Source organism: Durio zibethinus, chromosome 17, assembly GCF_047325235.1.
Source record: "Durio zibethinus cultivar Kanyao isolate XHJ-2024 chromosome 17, ASM4732523v1, whole genome shotgun sequence".
In the NCBI taxonomy this organism is placed as follows: domain Eukaryota; kingdom Viridiplantae; phylum Streptophyta; class Magnoliopsida; order Malvales; family Malvaceae; genus Durio; species Durio zibethinus.
The window spans coordinates 20,064,538-20,075,071 of record NC_143178.1 but is presented as its reverse complement, the minus strand read 5'-3'; the positions used below and the strand labels follow the sequence as shown (position 1 = coordinate 20,075,071).

The following is a 10,534-nucleotide window of genomic DNA, read 5'->3' as shown; positions in this document are numbered from 1 at the left end:
CTGATATAAATTGATCTTCGCTTATATTAAAATGTAAGGTAAAATAAACAAATTTAAAGTGGAAAATAGAAAAAAAATTATCTAAAAATTTCTTTAACTTTTTAGGTTGAAATTGGTTTTCGAATCTCTAAATACTTCTAAATCTAGATTTATCCAAACTGAAATTGGGCTGTAAAATGTGATTTTGGATTGGACTTTGGGAACAATCCCTTCTTTTCCTCTTTATTTTCTTTGTCTTTGTTTTTAAGCCTAAAACCCACACAATCAAAAACCCAAAACCCAACCTAAAAAGAAAGTCACTTAAACTCGTCCATGACCTAAAATTCCAGTAGTCAGGAGACAATATATTTGTTAGATTGTGTTTTCTGGTTTCAGCTAAGAAGAAATGGCTACTGAACAACCAAAATCGGCAACCGAAGACGTTAAGATTGATTTGTTCGAAGATGACGATGAGTTTGAAGAATTTGAAATCGATGAAAGTAATTCTTATTTTCCTGTTTTATCTACATTTTTTTTAGAAATTTTAATGGAGGTTAGGGTTTAATTTTAGGTTATGTTAATTAATTAACTTTTATGAGTTTGAAGGATTTGAAACCGATGAAGGTAATTCTTTTTCCCTTTTTTTCTACTTTTTTTTAAATTTTCTTGGAGGTTAGGGTTTAATTGTAGGTTATGTTAATTAATTAACTATTATGAGTTTGAAGAATTTGATATCTTTGAAGGTAGCTTTTTTTATTTTGATTTTTTTTTTGATAAGCGAACGGTTCGTTTTATTAATTTTTGACTGCTCTGATTGGAATTAGATTTGGGAATTTTGAATTTTCTGAGCTGCTTATATTTAATAATAAGGGAGGAGAGTATATTCCGGTGATACTTGTTTAAGTTCAATAGGCCATTACTTCTGCTACAAACAGCATTTGGGGGTAATATGAATCTAATGTCATCAATGACTAGTTGCAAAATTGGCTGCAAATCCATTTATTTGTTACTATGTATCCTGGCGTTTGTTTATCTTGATATCTGATGCGTATAGGCGGCCTGGACTCATTTACTTGATGCTAGAGTATTAGGCAATATCTAGTATCCTGGTGTTTGTTTCTCTTGATATCTACCATTGGAGTGCTTGTTTATGCAATTAAACTCCCAACTTTATACCTGGATAACTGTATTAGGCAAGATCTGGTTTGAAATCTTGTGATAAATTCTTGTCGAGAACCTATGCAAATAAAACTGATTCTTGATTCATTGAACTCTTTTTGCAGTCATCAAGTTGTTTGCCTACTATTGTAGCTAATTTGTATCTTGATCACTAATGCAGCAAAAAAGACGATGCTTTGAGTGTAGAATGAGTAAATTATACTGCCATATATCTATTCATGGAATTAAAGTTTCTCTTAAGGTATGCTTTTTGCAGCAGAAAAGTGGAAGGATAGATAGGGGAGAGTGAAAAAGTGTAAAGAAAATGAATTTTTAGTGTGTTTGGTAGAAAAGAAAAGTGACAGGAAAGAAAATAGAGAACGTTATAATTTTTGCACTTATTCACAAATACAAATCATTCTAAATTCGAAAGATAAGAGGAGAGAAAACGAGAGAGCTGTAAGTGTTGTATATTTGCAAGATTGTTCATCATATTTAGAAATTTGTTTTTCATCTTAATTTAAAGAGGTTATAATAGTAAAATCATATATATATATATATATTTTTTTCAATTTGCAACTCTACCAAACAATGAATGGAAAGAAAATTACATTTTCTTTCAACTTTCTTATCTTTCCAACCTATCACACCAATGGAAAAAAATATATATTTTCCATCTATCATTTACTTTTCCTATTTTCTATACACCCTACCAAGCAAAGCCTTAACGTGTGCCACAATTTAGACTGAAAATTTTCTTATCAACTGAACTGACCTATTTTCATATATATGACCATGGCAGCCTTTGCAATTTGCAAGATTTGAGATGCCACCGTGTATCCCTATTATGCTTCCATGAGTCTGACTTTTAAGATTTGCTAATGATACAGAAGTATTTTTATTGGCTCCAACTATGTATAAAAACAAAACCTCTCCTGATTTCAAGAGTTTGCTCCTGCACCAAATCACAAACAGCCTTTAGTATTTTGAAACTCCCAAAGTCTAATGCAAGGAACCCACCATTGATTTCAATATTTATTGTTGTATACTGTTGCTTCAATGATGTTGTGTGATGCTAATTAATGTATATATATAAATATATATATATTTATTATGCATATCGCCCTAAGATTTTGGGGACATGATGCTTTCTGTTCATGTACTGTTGCTTGTTCTTTTGGAATGTATCATCTGTTTCTTTTCTGAATCTCCACTTGTTTCCTTCTGATAATGGTGCTTTGATCATTAAGGTTTTGCCTTCTGTTGCCATTCTTAGCTGATGGATCTGTGTTTCCTTTCAGTTATTTAAATAAAATCGTATAAACTTTTTTTTTTTTTTTTGGTTTCTATGTAATGGGATATCTGAGAGTACTAAATTGCAATCTGAACATTTTTTCTTTTCTGGCAGAGTGGGAGGACAAGGAAGAAGGAAAGGAAGTGACACAGCAGTGGGAAGATGATTGGGATGATGATGATGTCAATGATGACTTCTCACTGCAACTGAGGAGGGAACTTGAGAATAACACTGAGAAGAGCTGAGCTGGACTTATGCATGCTCTGTTGTCTCTCATAATTCCTCTATGCATTGCACTCGGTGTTTGAATTGATTTCCTTTTGCGTGCAAAGAGAATGTATAACTCTTTATGGATATTTGGTAGAAACTTTAAATGCATGGTTCTCTGAAATATAGACATCAATTTAACTGCTCAAAATCCATGTGCATGTCTTGTTGAAGCTATTGTTTACTTGTTGATTATTTTAAAGCTTCATTTGCTGGTGACTTTCTCACTCTTTCATTGCCTTTTTCCATGTTTTGTTTCCCTTCCCAGTGTGCCATTCATCAATATTCAATTTTATAGCAGTACTTTGACTTGATCCAATTGTTTCAGTACAATCCTATTTTTGTTTTTGTTCAGAAATGATTAAATTATGAATATTGGTGTATTTAGTAGCAGATAAAGTGAATCAATAACTTAATCTGTAGCTACAATTATTCTTGGAAAGAGGTCTTAAATCTAAATCATCCTATACACAACTTCACAACCAAAAGATTTCTTTACTTGTTTAGTTATTCCCATACAATGAAATTAGGATAGATTAGTCATTGACTGAATAAACATTTTGAAGTATGCCAAAGGGAGCATGGAATCTGGTAATCTCCAGACTGCACCACCAATAACAAAAATATCAAATAGGTTATAGTGTGCCTACGCTTTTCCTAAGTACAATTGATTATTGTAAGACCATGTACAAGAAAAATGCTGCAGAATTTAGTCACGCATCTATATCCTTGGTTTAACAATGCAATGTAATCCTTCAAGTTTTCTTTGCCCTTGCTCAAAGGTGAAACTAAAGGGGCAGGCAGAGGTTATGGCTCTTAAAAATTTTTGATAATATTATAGCATAAAACTCGGTCCCATTAGTATAAAATTTGGTCATCTTTTCCAACTTGGTTCACCATTTTGAATTCTCTTCATGGTTTCGTTAGTTTTGCCTCTACCCTTGTTGCGGAGGTTTTGCACTTGTTGTTTGTGGTTTTTATTAGGAGATTAATGTTGAAATTCCCTCCGAACTATCTAGGGTAAGATTTGTTTACCAACTAGCCCTGTCTTCGATGGAAAATGTAATTGTTGTAGAAATGCCTTTGGTCAAGACCTTCTTTGTTTTAATGTACTTTCTCCTGTCAGGGCAATAGCCCAGCAGGATGATACAGAGAAATCCTCTTTTTACAGCTAAAAGTTAAAAAGTCCTTTGAAATATCATTGAGCATTTTCGAAAAGTATTTTGCTTTCCTACGTGGGATTGTGAAGATTTTTTGCTTCCGTAGCGTAGAATAAAAGGTAATGTCTGATAGATATTTGGTGAAGATGTTTCAAATCCATGCGCTTTTTGGAGTTACAGCCTTCGCATGCTAACTTCCATTGTTCCCAACCATTTTCAAAGAACCTAGCTAAGATGTAATATTGAAGCGACCCAAACTAGTAAATGAAAGGAGAGAGAAGGCAAAAGTTAAAGGGATTTAAAGTGTACAAAAAATAAAAATGAAAACTATCGCCCAATAGCATGCCTAGTTACATTCATGCAAAGTGAAGCAAAACTCAACAAATTTTAAGAGCTAGATGATAACCCCCATTTTGCTTTCCATCTTGGCAAAACTAGGAGAGTAGATGCTTCACATGTCCCCAAGAAACCCCGCCTTTTAGAAACAAAAATGAACTCCAATTGGATTTTTTAGGGCTCATTTGAATTTCACCGCTACTCGATATAATAGAAGGATTTTGACCTCCATCGCATAGTGGGATGCATTTTGGTAGCACTCCAACGGTATAATTAGGATCAAAACCTAAACTGCTTCTCCCTTCTCCATAAGACAGTTAATTGATTTAGTGTAAAACTGAAAAAATAAAAGAATTTGGTAATTACATCGGTAGATTATTTTTGATGGAGCAGTAGACTATTATATCCAATTTCACTATTACGTTTGCATTTATATGTACATTTCACTGCTGATTTTAATTTTATCATTATAATATTTAATTTTATCACTACAATACTTATTACTAACACTATTATTTTCAATTGACCTGTCCATCCAAATCCGAATGAACCTTTTAACCTTTTACATCTAAATCCCAATCTCAGCAGCAGGCAGCATCCAATGCTGCCAACGTCAGACTTGCAGATTTCTGGCGTGCAGAACTGCAGATTCGCAACTATGAATTAGCAATGAATTATGATTTTAGAATGTTAAGATACTCCACTGACCATGTTTATAGTACTGATATTAACTGAATTATCATCCAAAAAGAACACCCTGACATGATCGGTTAAACAGGATCAATATACTAACTGATTTGATTTGTCGTAGAAGCAAACTCTTACCTGAAACCGTGTTTGAAATGTCAAAGAGAAAATATCTTTACAACCATGGCGAAAGTGAGCCACGGACAGCTCATTGAAAAAAACACAAAAAGAATACTGATTGGAACCCCATATCTGCATTGCAGAATGAATTGCTAGAGCTGAATTCAGTCCCAAAGAGGAGGGCCTTTCTCTACACCAGTTCAGCTCCATCATGGCTTGAAACACCTCTTTCCTCTCCAAAGATCATCCCAACTTTTGAAGGATCAGCAGAAGTTCGACAGATTGGACAAATGGGTGTCTTCAACAACCAGGAGTCTATGCATTGTGAATGGAAGCTGTGCTTGCAGTTCGGCAAAAATTTGCACTTATCACCATTCCCGAAATTCTCCAAGCAAACAACACAAACCACAGGGCTACTCCCTTTGTCAGCTAACATGTAGTCAAAGCTAGGTAGCATTTTCAGGTCCGCAGGTGACATTCTTTTGGTTCCATTGTTGCTTATTTGATCCATGCTGCCGTCCTCCTCATATCCTCTCCCGAAAGCCCTACCAACAATACAAATATGAATCACCACCAAAACTGCAATTCCAACAAATAAAAGTACAACGGAGAAGACAATTTCCATAACCGTAAGCAGTTGTACAATTTCCTGAAAGATTTCTTTACAAATCTCTCTCCTACTCATACCAATATGTTCCAACTTAATCATATCCCACTTTCATTTTGTTCTTTCGATGTCACAAAAGCTGAAAGCATGAGATGAAAAATCATTGATTTTTCTCAAAGTTCAGCACGTGCTGATCGGTTTTCCTGTTAGAGAGGTTGAAAGACTGATACTAGAAAAAAAAAAAGTTGAGAGACTCATAATTTACTTAATGATTACATGTGTGTTCAATGAGGCTGAGAGGTTTGGTGGGCTAAAATGACATTTTGTTAATTGCTAAGAAGTGTGAAGAAACTGTGATTTTATGTACTGTTAAATTTCACAGACCATCTGAAGCTGACCAATAATGCTGAATTTTTTAGAAAATTTGAAGGGAAATTTACAAATTGAACTTTGACAACTTGTTTGTTTCTGTAAATATTTCCTTCCATGAATTATTATTAATTTAAAATTTTAAAATTTTCATTCATCTATTGTTCCTTGTAGAAAAGATAAAGGCATGCGCAATCAGCTAATTAAAATCAACTTGTTGATCTATTTGGATTATCCAAGATTAAATCCTGTTAATCTTGTTTATTGAATATTTTTTACACAACTAGAATTTTTTTTATTTGGTGTAAGGGGATTTTGATTCTTTTTTTTTTAATAAAAAAACTGCAACCTAGATATGAGAGAAAGTGTGGCATGTATTAAAATATAAATCATAGACCTATTTGATAATATTTTTTTAAAAATGATTATATAAATTAATTAAGTCACACTTAGAGTTTTTTAATTTTAACTTTAGGGAGGATATATGCATAAATGTTTAGGTGTTAACGCACGTAGAATTTGCGCTAATAGTTTTATTAATTTAATTTTTAATTAATGTTCATCCATGATTACCTTTGTTATGGTCTCCACACCAGAAGCATTAAGCATTCAAAAACTTAATAAAAAAGATGATGTTGCTTTAAGATATAGTCACCGTCATTTTCAAATTCCAGCCCATAAGATTTATGATTGTGTACCAACACCTAGATGAAATTGAAAGATCCATGCCACCCATGAGAAAGACGGGTACCGGTATTTTCTTGCGCCTATTCTCCAACTCAATTGTCCAAACAACTAATAATGAGATGATTTCCCTGGCGGTTGGGGATTCAATTTGTTTTATTATTTTATTCATCAACCGTAGTTTCAAAACAATTTTTTATTTATGCGTTTTTAGTGGTTCATGTTGATTATAATATTAGTACTGAATTTTTTAATTTAATAATAACAATAATAATAATATGCTTTTCATTATTAATTCCTTTATATTAATTACAACTTAATTTTTTTATTTACAATTTTTATTGACTTATTATTTTTTGTGGAGAAGGAAATCTATACTATCTATGCTGTCTTGTGTACTATTTATTGAAAGCAATCACCATGGGATTTTGACTTGAAACGTGTCTTTTAAAATTTTTTTTTTTACTTTAGTTTTTTCTAAATAAAATTAAAAAAATTATACTTTTAGAACATATTTGATATACAAAAGTTTAATAAAATAAAATAAAATGATATTATGAATAAGATTAAATTAAATAATATTATTTTATTTTATGTTTGATATGTATAATAATTAAGATAAGATAATTTATTTATTGATCAAAATTATTTTTTTTTTAAAATTCATACAATTTAAATTATTAATATAATTTTTAAAGGTATAATATGATATATAAGTTTAATCCTATAGATTAAAATAATTATTTTTACTTTGAAAGTATTAAATTATCTTATATCAAAAGGATAATAATTCTTATTGTAATTTTATCTCTTTCAGTTAAATATAAATTAACTTTCAATTAGATATAAATTAAATATAATATAAAATAATTATTATACTATTTTATCTATCATCTTTTGCATCAAACATAAATTTATATATTAAAACTATCTTTTAAGCGATTTATTTGTTAATATGCTTTCAATATTAAATAACGACTATTTTATTTTTTTCATATTATATAATGATTCTTTTACCCTTTAATCAATGTAATTTAAAAAATAAATAATAAAAATTAAAAATATCATAAAATTAAAAAAAAAATCGACAATTTTTTTTAGATGAAACACATATCTTAATGTAATAATTTTTTTTGAATTCATAGGTTTTTTATTTATTGGTTCGGGTGATAGATTGAGTTTCAGATTAAATTAACATTTAATCAAAGAAATTTCATAGATTTTGATTAAAAATTAAAAAAATGAAAGAAGAGATATTGAAGAATCGAAAAAAGAGTTTTTTGGGGGGGTTTTTTTGTCATCCATCAATAACGAGGAATAACGATGAATATTGATTTAAAAAAAAAAAGAAAAAATCAATAATGACGAATAAGTCTAATACATATTTAAATCCAACAAATTTTTTTTGGGTAAGAAAGAATGGTAATACACCGCTTAAACAACACATGTTCAAATATCTAACCAAAGAGTGGGTGGAGAAAGGAGCTTCACAACACCAAATTAATTCTCCCTCATAAGCTACTTTGGCCAGAAAATCTGTATAAAAATTTACTTCCCTATAAACATGAGAAAAAGAGCAAACCCAGTCTCTTTTGCAAAAGTTGTTTACTTTCATATATCACTCGAAAGAGAAGATTTTTACCTTGATGAGGTTGCAAAATCTTCTGAATGGCTAAAAGAGAATCTGATTCGACCAAAATTTTGCTGTAACCATAATCCCATGTAAGTTGAAGACGAGTAAAAAGAGCATAAATTTTTGCTTTCGGTATAGATTCCTAACCAACCCTCCTTGCGAAGCCAAACAACCAGTAACCATTACTATCTCTGCAAAGACCGCCTACAGCCAATGAACCAGGATTGGATCTTGCTGCCAAATCCACATTGAATTTAACAAAACCTTTGGAGTACAACTGTAAGCACTGTGTAAAAGTTGGCGAGGGGGAGCTACTAAAAGCTCTATTCTTGAGGGAATTCTTTAGATTAGCTACAATAGAGTTACACGCATAAGCAGGCCAAAGAAATCCCTCTAAATAACTCTATTTCGTAGCTTCCACATATACCAACAAGTGAAGCCAAAACAAAGATATCATGGAATAGTCCGATTTACAAAATTAATTTTCCTATCACTATAAAAAATATTGGTATCAATGATGAAAATTTATTGACGAAATTTTTTTGTCTCTAATTACTGACGAAATATCAATGAAAAATAAAAAAATTAAAAAATTTTGCCAACAGAATACCAATGGAAAAAATATGTTGATATTCTGTAGTTGAAATTGTTGTAGAAAAAGTTACGATTTGATGTGTTTTTTATCGATAAAAAATTTTGTCGCTAGTCCGTTGCTAAGAGTTTTATCGACAGTTTACTAATGAATTTTTTCCGTTGATAAAAAATTTTTGATTTAAATTTTTTTTAAATTAAATTGAAAAAGAAAATTTTTATTTAGTGATGGAATCCATTGGTAAAAGTAAAAAATAACAATGGATTCCATTGGTAATCTATTGCTAAAAGTTAAAAAAATTTTGAATTACCAATGGAAAATAAATTGGTAAAGGAAAGTTAAATATAAAATTCCCTTTCCCCTTTTTCTTTCTTCCTTGATTGAAAACCTAACTTTGTTTTCTCTCACCGTTCCTCTTTTTGCTTCTCACCACCTGCCGGTGCTGCCTTTTCCTTGTCACTGTTGACCTTTTAGCCCATGAGCCTATCACATTGAGCCTCTCTCCTCATTTTCTCCTTTCTTCTCCTCTCTCCACTCCTTGTTGATGGTTTGTGCTCATGCCCATTGCTCCTTCCTTTTAGGAGTACCATAAGTGTACGGGTTGCAAAGTAATAAAGATTGAACGTATTGCAAATTATCGTCTCTTTAAAAATTTTGAAAGTTTAGATTTAGAGGTAAGTACTAATTTTAACAGTTCAGATATATTTGGTCTTACTAAAATTATGAATTGATCTAATTAACCTAAATAAATTTAATAAAATTACTAAATAATTAAAACCTAAATTTAACTATAAATTATGGAGGTTAAAGATCTACTAGGAAAATTACTAACAAAAATGCAATTAACCTAAATAAATTTAATAAAAGGCAAGTTACTAAAAATGGAAATTGATAAAACCAAAAATTAAATTAAGCATAATTAAATGCATAAATTAAAATTGAAATTAAAGAATATAGGGATAAAAACAAAACTTGAATTCAGCAATAAAAATTGAAATTAACTTAACGAACCATAAAAAGCAAAATTTGCATTTTTAATTTAAAATTAATCTAAGTAAATTCCTAACCTAACTTAAGGTGCATGAAAAAATGTAAAACAAAAATTAAACATGAAATTAACATGGAAATGCATGGAATGATGTCTAAGAATACAAATTAAAGACTAACACAACACTAAACTAAAATGTTAATGCAAAGCCATCAATTTTCTTTGAGGCATTTTACCGAACACTTAATGTGCTACAACATATTCCTAAATTAACTTACCTAAATCTAAGGCATGGAACCAGAATTAAACCTAAGCTAATCTAAATAAAATTGAAATGGAAAATGCTAGGAACAACACCTAATTTAGACTGAAAATGGGGAAATTCATAGATTGAACTAAAATGCAACATATATAGCTTGGCTGAAACAAAATGTGATCTAAATGGATGCAAACACTAAAGTACCTTGAGTAAGCTAAAATGGAGTCAAAATAAGACCAAAAACCTATAGGAAGCTAATGTAAAAACTAAATCAAATTAAGTAGAAAAATACAATACAAAACCAAACTTAAAAATGCGTACTACATACAACCTATGGTATAAAATGCAACCTAAGGAATTTGCAAAAACTATTATAATACCTTAAAATAGACATAAAAACA

The 10,534-nt window shown here is 30.6% G+C and overlaps 1 protein-coding gene across 1 annotated transcript; it reads left to right on the top strand.

Moving 5' to 3' along the window:
- Positions 1-269: 269 nt before the first annotated feature.
- Positions 270-2,849, top strand: LOC111289101 (protein DELETION OF SUV3 SUPPRESSOR 1(I)-like). The gene is made up of 2 exons (XM_022879987.2): positions 270-479; positions 2,546-2,849. Exons 1-2 carry the CDS (start codon positions 386-388, stop codon positions 2,674-2,676), a joined length of 225 nt encoding a protein of 74 aa, XP_022735722.1. The 5' UTR covers positions 270-385; the 3' UTR covers positions 2,677-2,849.
- The last annotated feature ends 7,685 nt before the right edge of the window (positions 2,850-10,534 follow it).